This window comes from Xylona heveae, assembly GCF_001619985.1.
Source record: "Xylona heveae TC161 unplaced genomic scaffold L228scaffold_8, whole genome shotgun sequence".
NCBI classification, from domain to species: Eukaryota; Fungi; Ascomycota; class Xylonomycetes; order Xylonales; family Xylonaceae; genus Xylona; species Xylona heveae.
The window spans coordinates 1,053,878-1,069,167 of record NW_017264200.1 but is presented as its reverse complement, the minus strand read 5'-3'; the positions used below and the strand labels follow the sequence as shown (position 1 = coordinate 1,069,167).

The 15,290-nt window shown below is 48.8% G+C and overlaps 6 protein-coding genes across 6 annotated transcripts; 3 read left to right on the top strand and 3 right to left on the bottom strand.

Moving 5' to 3' along the window:
* Positions 1 to 352: 352 nt before the first annotated feature.
* Positions 353 to 2,681, bottom strand: L228DRAFT_170907 (cell wall assembly and cell proliferation coordinating protein). Its single transcript, XM_018329482.1, has 2 exons — positions 2,405 to 2,681; positions 353 to 2,234 (listed from the first exon to the last, which is right to left on the bottom strand). Exons 1-2 carry the CDS (start codon positions 2,413 to 2,415, stop codon positions 572 to 574), a joined length of 1,674 nt encoding a protein of 557 aa, XP_018186904.1. The 5' UTR covers positions 2,416 to 2,681; the 3' UTR covers positions 353 to 571.
* Positions 2,682 to 4,639: 1,958 nt separating this feature from the next.
* L228DRAFT_262375 (hypothetical protein) lies at positions 4,640 to 5,622 on the top strand (the record flags this gene model as incomplete). The annotated part of the gene is made up of 2 exons (XM_018334411.1): positions 4,640 to 5,191; positions 5,491 to 5,622. The coding sequence occupies exons 1-2, from the start codon at positions 5,003 to 5,005 to the stop codon at positions 5,620 to 5,622; spliced, it is 321 nt and encodes a 106-aa protein (XP_018186903.1). The 5' UTR covers positions 4,640 to 5,002.
* Positions 5,623 to 7,048: 1,426 nt separating this feature from the next.
* On the bottom strand, positions 7,049 to 8,662 carry L228DRAFT_240208 (hypothetical protein; the record flags this gene model as incomplete). The annotated part of the gene is made up of 1 exon (XM_018331218.1): positions 7,049 to 8,662. The coding sequence occupies one exon, from the start codon at positions 8,660 to 8,662 to the stop codon at positions 7,049 to 7,051; it is 1,614 nt and encodes a 537-aa protein (XP_018186902.1).
* A 746-nt stretch (positions 8,663 to 9,408) lies between these two features.
* L228DRAFT_249157 (putative E3 ubiquitin-protein ligase RBX1) lies at positions 9,409 to 10,499 on the top strand. The gene is made up of 4 exons (XM_018333030.1): positions 9,409 to 9,698; positions 9,750 to 9,828; positions 9,884 to 9,954; positions 10,011 to 10,499. Exons 1-4 carry the CDS (start codon positions 9,573 to 9,575, stop codon positions 10,107 to 10,109), a joined length of 375 nt encoding a protein of 124 aa, XP_018186901.1. The 5' UTR covers positions 9,409 to 9,572; the 3' UTR covers positions 10,110 to 10,499.
* L228DRAFT_262372 (SPC12-domain-containing protein) lies at positions 10,419 to 11,114 on the bottom strand (the record flags this gene model as incomplete). The annotated part of the gene is made up of 4 exons (XM_018334410.1): positions 10,419 to 10,463; positions 10,518 to 10,712; positions 10,779 to 10,838; positions 11,067 to 11,114. 4 exons carry the CDS (start codon positions 11,112 to 11,114, stop codon positions 10,419 to 10,421), a joined length of 348 nt encoding a protein of 115 aa, XP_018186900.1.
* A 1,545-nt stretch (positions 11,115 to 12,659) lies between these two features.
* On the top strand, positions 12,660 to 15,076 carry L228DRAFT_249156 (Actin, gamma). Its single transcript, XM_018333029.1, has 6 exons — positions 12,660 to 13,061; positions 13,170 to 13,200; positions 13,325 to 13,380; positions 13,479 to 13,509; positions 13,564 to 14,335; positions 14,395 to 15,076. Exons 1-6 carry the CDS (start codon positions 13,055 to 13,057, stop codon positions 14,623 to 14,625), a joined length of 1,128 nt encoding a protein of 375 aa, XP_018186899.1. The 5' UTR covers positions 12,660 to 13,054; the 3' UTR covers positions 14,626 to 15,076.
* The last annotated feature ends 214 nt before the right edge of the window (positions 15,077 to 15,290 follow it).

The following is a 15,290-nucleotide window of genomic DNA, read 5'->3' as shown; positions in this document are numbered from 1 at the left end:
TTGGGTTTAATAATCGATCCGAAAAAAAGGTCAAGACATGCGTCCCATTCTCCTAATTTGTGTCGATTAGGGAGAATGGTCATGAAGCGCACCAGAATGCGGCATACGAGGATGCTGCTAACTCCTACCACCATAACTGCTTAACATCTTCATGCGCATAATAATACCAGCGAACGGAATGCCTCGAAACGGTATGGCTAGGGAATTGCAGAGTGCGCAGGAAGCCGTTCAACAACATCGACCAAGCCAGAAGATATCCCACGCGGAGAGTGGCCCAGGATGAATGAGGCACAAAACAAGAACATAAAGGAATAGTACATTTTAGAAATGCATCCAGAGTAACCCACTTTGATGCATGGGGGGTCCAGATCGACTGGCAAGTCAAGCAGAAAAAAAAAAAAAAAAATAATGGCCATCTAATTAACCTTGATCAGCAAAAGACGCAAACGACGCCCCTCCCTCCCCCTTTGGCCTTTCAAACAAGCTCGCACCAAACCATTGCGCTCTCCATGCCAGATGGAAATAGGCCAGAACAGGTATTGGAGGATCAAATGAACCAAGGTACAAGGGATCATATTTCTACATTCTTCAACTCCTCGGCTTCAGCTTTGGTGGAGTTGGCCGGCTCAGTCACCCCCTGTACGCCCAGACCGGTGACTTCTCCAACGGTCGGAGTCTCGTCGTCCGTATTTGCGAGGGAGTTGGCGGATGGTTCAGTCATACCCTTGGGCCCTTTGAGTGCCGCTTCATCATCTGCAGCATCCGAGCCCGAAAGTTGTGGGGTCGCAATTTCAACAAGCTTGCCGGCGCGTTCACTGGCGGCCGTTTCGGTGGCCGTCGGGTCATCGTTGGCATTGCCACCGGTATGCACGGTCACAGGAGCGGGGAGTTCTTCGGCGACTCGGGCGAGCGGACTGGTTCGGGCACCTTGAGTCTTGGGGCTCATGGCGGACAAAGACGTGCTGGGGAAGCGCTGTGGGGAGTCACTGCGCGCTGACATGGTAGGGCTGCCATAAGGGGAAGGCCCATTGTGCGGCACACCACCATTTTGGGTATTCACGGGCGGACCAGCGCGGCGCTTGGAGGGAGGCGGACGACGGCCATGCTTTTGATCTACACGCCAGCGCAAGATATCGAGATAGGCAGGTTCAACACCGGGTCGGTCAAACTCGCGAAGCTTGAGTTCCTGCGTTTCTTCGTGCACGAAAACCTTCTCGCTGCCCAAGTCGTCGGCGACCATGGCTAGGAAGGCAGCCCAAGAGCGGGCGATGACGTATTTGCAGTCGTAGTCGCGGCCAAAGATGATGATCTGACCCCATTGGCCAGCGGGCCCAGGCGCAAGATCGACGGCGATATTGTTTCCACCCCAGTCCCGAGCCAGCGGGATCCAAGCCGGATGGACATAGGCCTTCTGGACGGCACGCGGGGGCTGCGAGTCCTGCTTCTCAAGCAGCTCCTGGCGCCAGAGCGGGTTGGGGCCCTGTTGCACGGGTGCCTGGGACGAGGAAGAAGACGACGCTCCGCCAAAAGCCTTGACGGGAGGCTGTGGGTGCCGGTACGGTGCAGACGAAAGAAACTCGTCGGCCACAGTGCGCCAGTTACGCCATTCGTGGACAATCTCTTCGCAGTCAAGCAGCATGCAGCCAAACAAGAGACCAGTGGGCATACCTCCACGTTCCTGGCCGTCGTGGATCTGAAGTGATTCGCGCACATCCATGGGAAGCGAGCAGTCCAGTTCGTGTTCGAGTTCGTTGAGATCGTTTTGGGTGCAGCCTTCACAGACCTGATCGAAAAGCTCCTGATAGTTGTCTTCGACCCAACGATCGATACGCCTCCACGAGTGGGTGACAGGAGGAGGCGGGGGCAAACCGTCCTGAAAGTTTTGCATTGGAATCTCGCCGGTGGCAGCGCCGTCAAGAGTCTCAGCCCCTTTTAGCTGAGTCGCGCTGCTGGATCGCATGCCAGGCGAATAGGGAGAGCTTGACGTAGGCGCAAAGCCATTGCTGGCGCCGTAAAAAGGCGTGGCCGATGGAGCGGCGCGCATGTTATCATCCGGATAGGGAGAGTTCAGGTCGGCCCGCGACTCAATGGCACTCGTAGCAACAGAAGTAAGCGGAGCATGACGGCTCTGCGCGAGCGGAACGTGCTGTCCTGTACGGTAAGGAGAATCGTGGGAAGCATGGCGGTCATAGGAAGTCATGGTATGCCAAAAGGTCTTCCATGATGACATCAGACTAGAAAGTGTGTCCAAGTCAGTCAACGCTTTCATGTGCGCCTTGGGGCTAAGGTGGGCACGATTGGAAATGAGTAGATGAGCGGCTGGATAAATGCCTGGACAGGGCTCGCTCGGCCATTGACAGAGATCTAGAGAGAAGAAAGCGAATACGAAAAGAGGGAGACTCACTTGGACGCCATGCCGATGGCAGGCCAGAGAAGACTGGACAAGATTCGGAGGCCGTCAAATTGATCAGAGACGAGGAGGAGGCAGAAGGGGTGACAGCCAGTTTAGAGGCTATCGTTCTGGCAACAGTGATGATGATGATGACGATGGTGGTTGACGGGGTTCAAAGTGTTGTACAGTCTTGGAACATGGAGAGAATTGGGAATCTTGGGTGGTCGAAAGAGAGAAAGGCGTTAGTGGAGAGTTGGTGGAGGATCTGAGGTAGTGTGGGCGTAGTGCAACAAACCAAGACGTGAACCAGCGCGTGCCGTGCTGTGGCTTACGCTACAAACGGGTTCTCTGGCTTGGCGATTGAGTTTTGCCGATAATATTTTCAGGCACAGCAGTCCTGGGTCTGTACCAACAAAAACTCGTCTCCCTTCAACGCGCCTTTGCTTACGGTCCGATGCTAGTCTAGCAGCGGCAAAAGTGTAAAAGAAAATTCAAACCGAAGAGGAAACAATGACCCGCTGCGTAAAAGTCTGGAACCGAATTGTCCAAGGGAACAATGAGAATTTCAATCAAACAGATAATCGCAATGATATTATTGATGGGGATGGAGATGGGTCCGCCTAAGGAGAAGCGATGTACTCGGCGTAGGATCTTGACCGGGAGACGGGCTCTAAGACGATGGAGCGAGGAGAAGACCGGGGGGTCGCAGAAAAGCGTCGAGCTTGGCGGGAGATGAGAACAGGGGAACTCTTGTTCGTTTCCCTCTCTTTGTCAGACGTACTGTTGCCCTGCGCAGTGCAAAGTATTATTGTCGAGCGTGATGATTGTCGTTGCTCCCCCTTTAGCAGTAGATATAACGACAAGGAAAGCCAAACAGAGGCAAAAAGAATAAAAAAGGGAAGAGTGAAAACCACCCTCAGGCAAATAAGGAAGGAACAATGGTGATTCGTCACCGCCGCCACAGTAATCACAAACCTGCTCTTCAGCGGTAATATCCGTGTCGCAGAGTCTCGTTGAGCGGACGAGAATTAGTACGCGATCTTCAAGAGAATTATTCGGCTGCGCTGTATTACGAAAGGATATTATTCTGCAGTTCTCGGTTTTCTATTATTCTATAATGATAATAGTCAATGTGTGACTTGATGAGATTTGATCATTAGACAAAGGAGTATTGTCAAGGAGCGCCGTAGTTCGTTAATGCCCCTGTAACTCCAAAGCCTTCTTTACCTTAAATTACACAATGGGAGATACAGTCCAACCAGCCTTTGTCATTGCCTTTATTGACAGACGTCATTTGAAACAATCCGGAATCATCCTCAGACTTATTTCCAAAGTTACAGATCTTCTAGAAGGAAGAGTACAGGTTCCATAATAGGAGACGGTAGTTGTGTCAAAGTACCCTGACTGCCCCTATGAACTGCGTGGCCGGTCGCGGAAATTTCGTCCCCGGGTTAACTGCAGGCATGACTTGGCGAATTTTTGCCTGCATATCATCGCTTGCATGACGATTTACTCTTGGCTCAATCTTCTCAGCCATTGACGTTATGGCAATTTCTTACTTTTATCGGCTCAGCGCTACGATTGTCGTAACACAGTCTGCACTTGGTCACTTCAGCCCCGTCTCCGGCAAGAGGTTGAGGCGAATCGTAGCATAAGGATCTTCTTCCTCCTTCGCTTTGGTCGTTTTAGCGGGTCACAGTTATGCTAGCGCAGGTCCGAAACCCCTTTGCCGCCAATATTTTGACGGTTCAGGGGCAAGAAAGGGACTTGGGTCACGCCTGTCACCGCCTAGCAGGCTCCAGTCAATGAATCCAGCGACCAGAGGGTCAGGTACCACAGGTACGTACTGGAGCACCGTCCTTCGGTATGAGTAGTACTTAGCTCAACCGTTTTCCTCAGCATAAGGTGGCGCGGCCTCATAAACCCGCCGAAAAGGAAATTTTCATTGCCAGTCGGAAAAGGAAAGATTTCAAGCGAAGAGAACAAAATGGAAAGAAGAAGCGGAGCGATGATGGTCCTTCTTCAAATGACATCATATCATCCTATTTCGTTTCCTCCATTTGCAGCTTCTAGGTTTCCGAGGTTCATAACTTTAGGTGTTCTGTATATCTCTGATTTTGGCGGTGCGACATTGCTTTCGGCCAATAATTGCACTGAAGAAATATTCCATCTCATACCCTCTAAAAACACGCAGATTCGTAGCTACCTACGTTACGTAGACGCCAATACAGTACAGTAATGAAGTTGGGCCATGGCAGAGGACTGTGTCGACATTGCGCCCCTCTATCTCTATGCACACGCACAAAACACTATTACTACCATCGACTCGCACAAATGTAGGATGTTAGAGGCACAGAAAGCACGACTCACCCCTCCGCACTTGCCGTAAAACCCACAAATATAGCTCAATATTTACACGCAACACACTTACTGCACCTACAAAACATACCCCACCATACCTTCCCCCCCTCCCCTCAGTCCACCGCTGGGCTCTCGGTACAGTAGTTCCACATACATCCTCTTTCCCTTCCTTCATCCATCATACACTCTTCCTTTCCTTCACTATACCATCCTTCTAACTTTCGTCTTCAATTCAATCGATCCGTCAAAATGGTCTACACTATCACCGTCCACCTCTACGCCAAGGAGGACCCTGACTCCATCCGCAAGCTGCAGCTGAAGCTCATTGAGGCCAGCCGCGTCTACTCCAACGACAAGGAGACTCTCTCGTGGTTCGTCATGCAGGACATCAAGGACCCCCGCGAGTTCACCATTGTCGAGCGTTATGAGCAGGAGAGCGTAAGTCTTTATACTTCCCAGCCTTTCTCAATGTTTTTCGACGTGCTGCCTGATTCCAAATCCTCTGCACTTCCCCGCTGCGTAATTCCCTCATTCCATGTTTTCTGCAACACGACTCTTTACTCCAGCTTTTTGCTCTCGTGTTCTCTTAAGTCTTTGAAGAAGCTTGTTTTGGCGTGTTCATCCCCGCAATTCAAACCGCCAACGATTCAATTCGCATATACATATATATATATATTTTGTTGCCAGACCGGTAATATGTTACTTGATCAAAACTGACGCCATTGGGAACGATATAGTCTCAGCAATACCACCTCAACAACCCTTACTGGAAGACCTTCGACCCCTACGTCATCCCTCTGCTTGCCAAGCCCATGGACCTTCGCCGCAGCGAGGAGCTCGACACCTCCAAGGACGTTGTCGTCGAGTAAATTAGAAACTCTTGCTCAGGTCATGTATTCCATGCCGTAGAGGATTGATTTTGGAAACACGATCATAGAATGTTTTGTAAATAGAATGGCGGAAATAAAATGGATCTAACGAGGCACGATCATGTGTCTATGCTTTACAAATATTATTGAGGTTTTCACGTGAAGCTACCGCTCCTTTGAGATTACTTGTTCCACGTCATCGCGTTGAAGACTTTGTGCACCGCTCGTTGATAAAGCAGATATTGCATTAACGTTTCGCCGCAAGCTGTCATAGAGGTAGCTTGCGACTGATCTACCTTTATCTATAGTTTGGATCCACTCCAAGTCTGTGAACTTGGAGACTTCCTCCAATCCTCCACCCTTCATCATCTTCATCTTTATCTCCACTTCATCCCGAGACTCCACTAGTAAATCGCAGAGTATTTGATCCCCATCGCTCTCCAGAAGCAGTTTTATTCTGCTTTCCCCACATATTACCGACGCCCACATCTCTCCGTAAACCACTATCCTTCAACTCCCTCGACCATCAACCTTGAGTTGGTCCGATCATATTCCTTTCCCTTGCCTGTTCTTGGAAATATTCTCCAGATTGGAATATTGCCGGACGACTAAACCACAACTACTGAGCTTCTGTTTGGATAAAAGCCATACTAACTCAGAGGAACGGAAGTTTGACGGCCAGCGCTATTCGGTGCAGAAACAATGCTGATCGACCCGCCAAATAAACAGATCCGACAAACAGCGCATCGCTTCCCTTGGCTGCGCTTTCGGTGACAATAATAATTGATAACAAAAAAGCGAAGGCCAAAGAATGAAATCGATCTCGTAACTCGGCTTCGGCACGTATGCTGCGAACCAGCCCCAGCATAGACTCAGAGCCTCGGCTCCGAACTCCAAAAATGCACTATCCGAAAAAAAATAGGAAGACAGAAAGGAGGGGAAACCGAGATTGAAAAGTTCGCGCAAACAGAATATCGCAATAAAGAAAGCTGCTCGACAACACAAATGTGTAAAAAAAAAAGCTTTGTATCCACAATAATGATGACCATGTCGCAGACGCAATCAATCATTTCCCGAGCTAGACGCAATGCTTAGAGAAAAATATCAAAGCAAAGCAAAGGAGGCTTGAGGCAGTAATGCGAAAAGGGGGAAAAAAGAGAAAAAGAAGGGCATTGGTCAGACCGTGTCATCAATAAAGTTCCACGAAAGAAATAAGTGGAAAATGATATGGTTGACATATTAAGATCCGAAAAAGAAACAGCATATATGGTTCCTTCAAATCCGAGCTTGACAGTAGCAAAGAAAACGCGGGAAAGAGAGCGTTACGGAATTGGGATTTGAATAAGAAAGCATCTGACAAAAGAAACTAAGATGAGCATTGGCCCGTCGCCTGTAAGACATCGATGATAAGATACCGACGCCATGACTAGAAAACACCGTCTCTAACACCGCTTGGTGTCGGCCGATGGCTCGGAGATGCCGATAAAATAGGAGCCGCATTTCCAAAGGGAGAACCCCCCGCATTGCCAAAATTGTCTAATTTCAGGATACGTCGTAAGTCATTTTCCATGGCCTGCACATCACCCAATCCAGGCCGCGGAGTCGTGCTGCTGCTGTTTTCGGGAACATTGAGAGGAGTATGAGACTTAAGGGAGTCTTCACCAGAGGCCGGTAGCGAGGTAGACATGCTTCGTTGTATATGAGCATTAAGGTTGTTTCGTGAGATCGTTGCCGCGTCGAGGTAAGATGCCCGCGACGTTGGGCTCGGCGAAAGAGCGGGGTGAGGAACAATCATGCGCTCTGGAGTATTTGCGGACATTTGTCGACGAATGTTCGACGGGCGGGAATTAGACTTTGGGGAGCCGGTCCCCGTAAAGTTCATACCATGTAAATTTCGGATTCCATGAGCCTGAGGGGTACCGGAAAAATTGTGTGGCATCGACAGAAGTGACTCCGTCCGCGCGAAAGCCTGGTGATTTGGAAAATCTCTGAGGAAGTTTCGAGTTCCAGGTGACGTGGATCCCGAATGAGGATGCAGCAAGTCACTCTCCGAATGATGTTGAGTGGGGAGACCAGACTGATTATGAGGGTTCATCAAGAGCTTTTTGAGTGCTTGTGTTTTAGCTTTCCAATTATCTTCTTCCTTATCATCTTGCTGCACAGTCCCGGAGGAAGCAGTCTGCGCACGTAAGGCACCCATACGCTGCGCAAAGGGCGTGGAAAAAGCCGGCCCAATTGGAGTATTTGAGCCACGGCTATTTTCCATATCCATTGGAAACAGTTCAGTATTTGAATAATTCGCGGACTGGCGTGGCTGAAGTCGCGATCGGTCATCGAAAGGTGTTGAATTTTGAGATTGGGGTAGTCCAATACTCGTCCTTTTAAGTGAAGGGCTAACAGCTTCGGCTTGGCTTGCAGCAGCACTAGCAGCACGCGCTTTTGCCTTTTCCTCTCTGTCTGCTCTGAAAAACAGATCCAGCGGTGTCGACTCCCGTTCCTGGGGTGTTTCAGAGGTCGACGGCACTGTCATTGTCGGTGAGGAGTCCGTGCTCGTGGAAGAGTCCTCGTCAAGCCTTGCCTGAAGACCACCTTGACCCTCTTCTGGCACAGATTTTGATAAGAAACTTGGCATTGGTAGCGCCGAGGGAGCAGGTGAAGCATGGAACGTCGGTCCTGCATATGCAATACGAGCCGGCGTACCGGTTGAACGAGCCGGAGTATGATGAACACCTTGACTCATCCGAGCCGAACCGGACTTCTGCGCGGACTGCGCCTCACTAGTTTTCAAAGGTGTCGATGATGAAGCGTCTCTAGCTCGAGGCTTTTGGCGGTTGTTGATGGGATGCTGACTGCTGCTCTTCTTCCGCGAGGAGGGATTGTCTCGACCTGAGTGGGCCGAGCTATCGCTGGTAATGTTGAAGTCTTTATGATGACGCGGCTTAGGAGTCCGAGGTGGACTTGACTGAATGTTATGGCTAGGCTCAGATGAGAACCCAAGCCCATCTTCTAGAGTGGCCGTGGATGGATCGAAGGGAACCATGCCGGCGTTGTGTTTCTTGTGTGAAGGCTTTGAAATGTTTGAATTACTATAAAGTGGCTTGGATGAGAGTGAACGCCCTCCTTGGGCATGAGATCCTTTTCTCGCGCCTTGAGGTGGCGGACTGCCGATGAGAGAGGACATGAGATCGCCTGGCTTTAAAATAGAGATCCTTTATCGACGAGTCTGAGCGGAGACAAAAGGTATGTTCTAGGGCAACAAATAAAGGTGAAGCTGGGAGTAGCTAGACCAAGTTGCAGTCGGTGGTCGTATCGTTAGGAAGCTTATCGGTCTGCGATCAGAAACGTTATAGAAGGGGCGGTCTGGGCGAAGTCGAACTTGATTGATCAAAGTATTGTGTCGAAGAAACGGAAGAAGTGGCAGCGTGTGAGAAGCAAATGGTGTTCATGATTTCAACAGATGATCTAAAGTGGTCAAGAGGTGTGGAGGGTGGAAATGAAGAGGTAAGTTGGTTGTGGTTGGCTTCAATCGAGGTTGGACGTGGTTGTGTGGCTCCGAGTTAAGAGAAGAGGCGGGGGTACAGCGACACGGGACTGTGGCCAAACAGATGAATCTTAGAAAGTATCAGTACAGCTCTCATGCTGGCAATATCGAGATTCACCAGGTACTTGGAACACGGGTCGATTATGCTTATGTAATACAATATCGTCCATCCAGGTGATGAAAATTGCGTGTCCTTATTGGCTTGCTTGTGTCCCGATCTAACTAGTAGGCATCGATAATCATACCCGTAGTCTCTTGAGACGGAGCTCGACCCAGACAGAGAGTGCTAGATTTGTTGGCGTTGATCTCTATCCCATTGTGCCAGATCTTTCTCTGTCCTGACTACTTTGAAATATTCGAAGTTACCTTCTTCTGCTACAAGAATCAATCTGCCAGTAAACGATACATCATGGCGGACGTCGAGATGGCCGATGCTGGCTCTGCCGGCAAAGTCAAGCCCAGCACGAAGACATCCAAGGGCAGCCCCGCTGGAGATAGCCTACCTGATGGCAAGAAAAGATTTGAAGTCAAAAAGGTCTGTGCCCCTTTTCATTATTTCGCACATCTTTCTTGCTGACTATTGAAGTGGAATGCCGTTGCCTTGTGGGCGTGGGATATCGTCGTCGACAACTGTGCCATCTGCCGAAACCACATCATGGATCTCTGTTAGTTATTTTTCCGGATCTTTCTCGGACAGCTTCATTAATGCAACATCAACAGGCATCGAATGTCAGGCCAATCAAGCTTCCGCAACGAGTGAGGAATGTACGGTGGCATGGGGCATTTGTAACGTGAGTCTCCCTTCCGTCTACTGCCACGCCACATAACGTGCTAATACATCATTCAGCATGCGTTCCATTTCCACTGTATTTCAAGGTGGCTCAAGACTCGGCAGGTGTGCCCTCTGGATAACCGTGATTGGGAATTTCAGAAATATGGACGTTAAAAGGATACAAATATCTAAACAGAGGCGGGAGGCTCCACAATATTCCAAGCCGGGTTCAAGTCTTAAGAGTTAGCGCTCGAGCTTAGGAGCGTTCACAATTTCTTCAAATCCGACATACAACTTTCTGTTAGAAACTGGTACTGGGGGCGCAACTGGGTCATCAGCGCAAGCCGACTGAGGTTTCGGTTTAGGCAAAACACGGCATCACGATATGAAACACATGATTTCTTTACCATTATTATGCATAGCAGAAACAGAGGGACAAGGGCTTTGTTAGGCTAGTTATTCGAGATCCTTCAATTGACAGTATTATTGAAGATTATACGCGTTCAGATTAGACACTCCCTCTGACGCCTGGAAAATCAAAACAATAAAGCTTCTTTCAGCTCGTAAAACTCTCTATCTTACTTTCTTTCCATCCACAATTATTGGTGAATCATTGCCAGCTTCCGTGCCTTCTGCAGGGAGCCAAGCGATGGGGTGCTTATTGTAAGCCTTCCACGGAGGAACCACGGCAATGAACGTCAGGGCCGTGCCTCCCAGTCCAATTGCTAGGGTTAATCTAATGTCCTGAAGCAAATATCCAATCACAAATGCAACGAACTGCAAGTCAAAGGACATTTGATCAGCCAGACGAAGTATATTAGCGGGCGCGAGAAAGACACATACACCGCTAATCCCCAGAAGGGTTGTCGTCAAGAGTTCGGCTTTGTGTTGACCTTCAAAATCCTAAAAAATGAAGGGGAAATGCGAAGTTAGTCAATCTCTCACTGTCAAAGTGTACGAGGTAAGCTGCCAGCTTAAACGATAATCGTAGCTGTCTTGTTGATCATCATGTCGTCCATCAGGCCCGATAAAGCCAGTCAAGAGTTCAAATCAATTTCGCACCAGAAGTGAATCGCACTAGGAATTGACAATGACATGTCATTGCAGGAAAGGGAATAATAAGGCACATACGATTTGACCCTCGAATATCGTCCGACCTCGCTCCAGTAGCTCCGCCATGATGAACGTAGAAGAATAGATATGCTTTTTTAATTGGGCGTAGGATACAGCTTCGTTTCCGGATAAGGGACAGAAAGATATAGGGATATTTCCAAATAAGAATTTCCAATATGTTATTCAAGAATCATGTGATATGAGTTAAGTGTCCAAAACTGCACACCTTATGGGGATGGATATAATAAGGCTACCCCAGTTACCCTGCTGCCTGCTACACAAAAGGTGCGAAGAAATGCATGACTGGGGTTTACGGTCTCGCCTATAAATCGCCTCTTTGCATTTATGGTTAGGTGACTCTCCGTATGTCAGGATGTTGTTCGACCCTCGGACCGCTGAGGGAGCTGGAACCCTTCTTCCGCCGTTAGGGGAATCGGGGTCAAAAAGGCAGGTAGATAACCCTCGTATCTGAAATAACTGGCCCACGGAAATGAGCAACTTATTTAGCTTAGATTTTTGTATCAATTGAATGGCATCCTCCTTGAACTTGGTTGATGCTTATAGCCCCTTTTATTCTTATATTGTCTGCTCTGCCCTACTTCACTACCATGAATACCAGAATACAGAGATCTTGTATTTTAGGTAATTTCCAATCCTCGTGTACAGAAAACTCTACCTTTTAAGGCATTGACCATACAATCGGTGCCGCCAAAGGGGGCGTGATATTACTGTAGGGTATACAAAGTACCACGTACCTACCTAGGTAGGTACCTAAGGTACCTTAGGTGCCTAATTGTAAATCCTGGTGATTAAACTACAAGTAGCTTTGCAAGCCTATCCAGGTATTCGAATTAATGCTAATAACCCAGAGAAAGAGTCGCAGAAATCAATGACGAGAATAGTGCTTTCCAAAATGTGCTCAAAAGCTTGTTGCACCCCCTAGGTCATCCTCTCTCCAGGGGCTGCCTTCCCAACTCACCGGGCCAGAACCAAACTTCCCTCTGGCTACTCCGTACCCCGCCGTAGAATTATTTGGGTGCCCCACCTTATGTAAGCAATGCAGTCCCTAGATACATGTGGCTAGTCCAAAACGGTAAAATAGGGTCAGAGCAAAAGGGAGCAAATAATACTAAAGCTCTCCTTTTGGAGCTTTACAACTTCCAGCAAATATTGATACAATGAAATAGCCGTAGTAAGGCAAAACTCCTGCCTTTGAATCCGTGAATAGAGGCTTTTCAGTTAATCCATTCGAAATGGGGAAATTTGAGATTGCAACTTTGACAAACTCGTTCGGCTGATCGTTGTGGCAAAGGTGATCCAATGTTTTCTAGAAAGGTGACTGTCTATGAACATCGGAACGACAGTGGCTGCGCCGTGCTTATGCTACAATGTCAAAAAAGTTCTTTTACGAGGGGTAGAAGAGCAGTGATATGTGTCTGCCTAATACCTATGTGCCAGTCGAGGCAATTGGGAGGACCATGATGATGTTGATGACAAGTGAGACGCGCGTACTCCCGAGGAAGCTTCTTCGTCCTCTACAGCACTGATGATACCTCGACACTCGACCTATTCCTGGAGATAAAAGCAAAGCCTTCCGCTCTTTCACGGAGTAGAACTTCTTCTTATGCCCATTGCCAAATAAATTTGCCAGATTTCCAGCAATTCTCGACTGGAATTCTACGCACAGGCCACTCATACCCCTTTGGAGGTCGTGTTTAAGGTGTAAATATCACCCGATAAGGAAATCCGGTATTCATTACGAAACTAATTAATAGTCTCGCCTCGGGCGGGCCCACAACCTCTCAACCCGCCTCTCCCCATTAACTCCTGCCGTCAAGTACCCGATCTGCCAACCTCATCACAGCACACGTATCCTCGTCGATACCATCTCCATCCATTTCCAACTGCAGCTTGCTGGTAGTCTGCTTCTACAGCGAGCTCTAGCATCTGTCTCTGAAACCAATCCTCTGAAACTTTTTCTCAGTTCTTCATTCTAACCGTTCACCATGGAAGGTAAGCTTGTTGATTACCCCGGAGTAAACCCCTTTCATCAAGCTCCCCTACCTTCATCCGCTCTCTGTCAACGTTATGGTTTGACTTTATTCTGACTGCATGCTATAGAGGAGGTCGCTGCTCTCGTTATTGACAATGGGTAAGATGCTCGCTGCCTTTCGCCTCGCTGCACCTAGAGCTTTCGTCGTGAGCCGATTAGGCTACCAACTATCAGCTCATTCTTGTAGCTCTTTAATATGAACACTCAACTTACAACTCTGCAGTTCGGGAATGTGCAAGGCCGGTTTCGCCGGTGATGATGCCCCCCGTGCCGTTTTCCGTAAGTTGCATCCAGTTCGGCGGTAGTTGACCAGTAGCTTGGCCTGCCGCTGTATCCCCTAGGTTCGTCGCAGGATCAAAATACTGATGCCTTTCTAGCTTCCATTGTCGGCCGTCCCCGCCACCATGGGTAAGATATGAATATTCGGCACAAATTGGGAAAGATTATTGACTTCGTTTGCAGTATTATGATTGGTATGGGCCAAAAGGATTCATACGTTGGAGACGAGGCGCAGTCGAAGCGTGGTATCCTCACCCTTAGATATCCCATTGAGCACGGTGTTGTCACCAACTGGGATGACATGGAGAAGATCTGGCACCACACCTTCTACAACGAGCTTCGTGTGGCTCCCGAGGAGCACCCTGTCCTTCTCACTGAGGCTCCCATCAACCCCAAGTCCAACCGTGAGAAGATGACCCAGATCGTCTTCGAGACATTCAATGCGCCGGCCTTCTACGTCTCCATCCAGGCCGTCCTGTCTCTGTACGCCTCCGGTCGTACCACCGGTATTGTGCTCGACTCGGGTGACGGCGTCACCCACGTCGTGCCCATCTATGAAGGTTTCGCCCTTCCCCACGCCATCTCTCGTGTGGACATGGCTGGTCGTGACCTGACCGACTACCTCATGAAGATCTTGGCCGAGCGTGGCTACACCTTCTCTACCACTGCTGAGCGTGAAATCGTCCGTGACATTAAGGAGAAGCTCTGCTATGTCGCTCTCGACTTTGACCAGGAAATCCAGACGGCTAGCCAGAGCTCGAGCTTGGAGAAGTCTTATGAGCTTCCCGACGGACAGGTCATTACCATTGGTAACGAGCGTTTCCGTGCCCCCGAGGCTCTGTTCCAGCCTAGCGTGCTCGGTCTTGAGAGTGGCGGTATCCACGTCACCACCTTCAACTCCATTATGAAGTGCGATGTCGACGTCCGAAAGGATCTGTACGGCAACATTGTCATGGTGAGATTTCCTTTCCCGAGTCATTTGGACGAAGTTATCCGTGCTAATAAATAAACTAGTCTGGTGGTACCACTATGTACCCTGGTATTTCGGACCGTATGCAGAAGGAGATCACCGCCCTGGCGCCCTCGTCTATGAAGGTCAAGATTATCGCACCCCCGGAGCGGAAGTACTCTGTTTGGATTGGTGGTTCCATCTTGGCTTCTCTGTCGACATTCCAGCAGATGTGGATCTCGAAGCAAGAGTACGACGAGAGCGGTCCCTCGATCGTCCACCGCAAGTGCTTCTAAGGGATTCGCGAAGTTGTCGAGTAGCAGGCGCGCTAGCACTAGGCGCCGCGCGGCTCTTTCAAGTGCTGCGTTTTCTATTCACTTCGATCATGATAATTTTACAATAAGCCTGCAAGTGAAGTACCGGTTCTCTTTACCGGGTCAGGCCTATATCAAACAACGAAAAGTGGCGGCAAGTATCTTTTGATCTCTCTAGGAGCTTGTCGAGGAGATTAGTGGAGAGTATAGGACTTGTGTAGCTTAAACGGAATTGCTTTTCTTTCTTGTTATCCCGCTGGAAACGTTTTCAAATACTTTTTTATCGTATCCGACATTTGTCCCAAGCTTTCTTTTGTGGTTGTTGTCGTAAACGCTATGCGCTTCTCCGTGCCATAATAGGGCTACTGTGATCCAATCATCCTGCGTAGATGACGTTTGTCTCAAGAACGAAATTTTTAATTATCATCGGTATTACAATAATATAATTCCTTTCAAGAAAAAGGGTTGTGATACTCCGTAGTCCTTCTAAGCTCAGCCTAGATCACCAAAACCAAAAATCCTTAACCTTAAATCGAGCAAGCAAAGAAGAATAATAATCCAAGCCGCAAAGTGTTGCACATATCACATCACACAAACAATTTCAAAAATTGGAAAATGGTGATCGAGCGTAAGGTGACAGTAAGCTA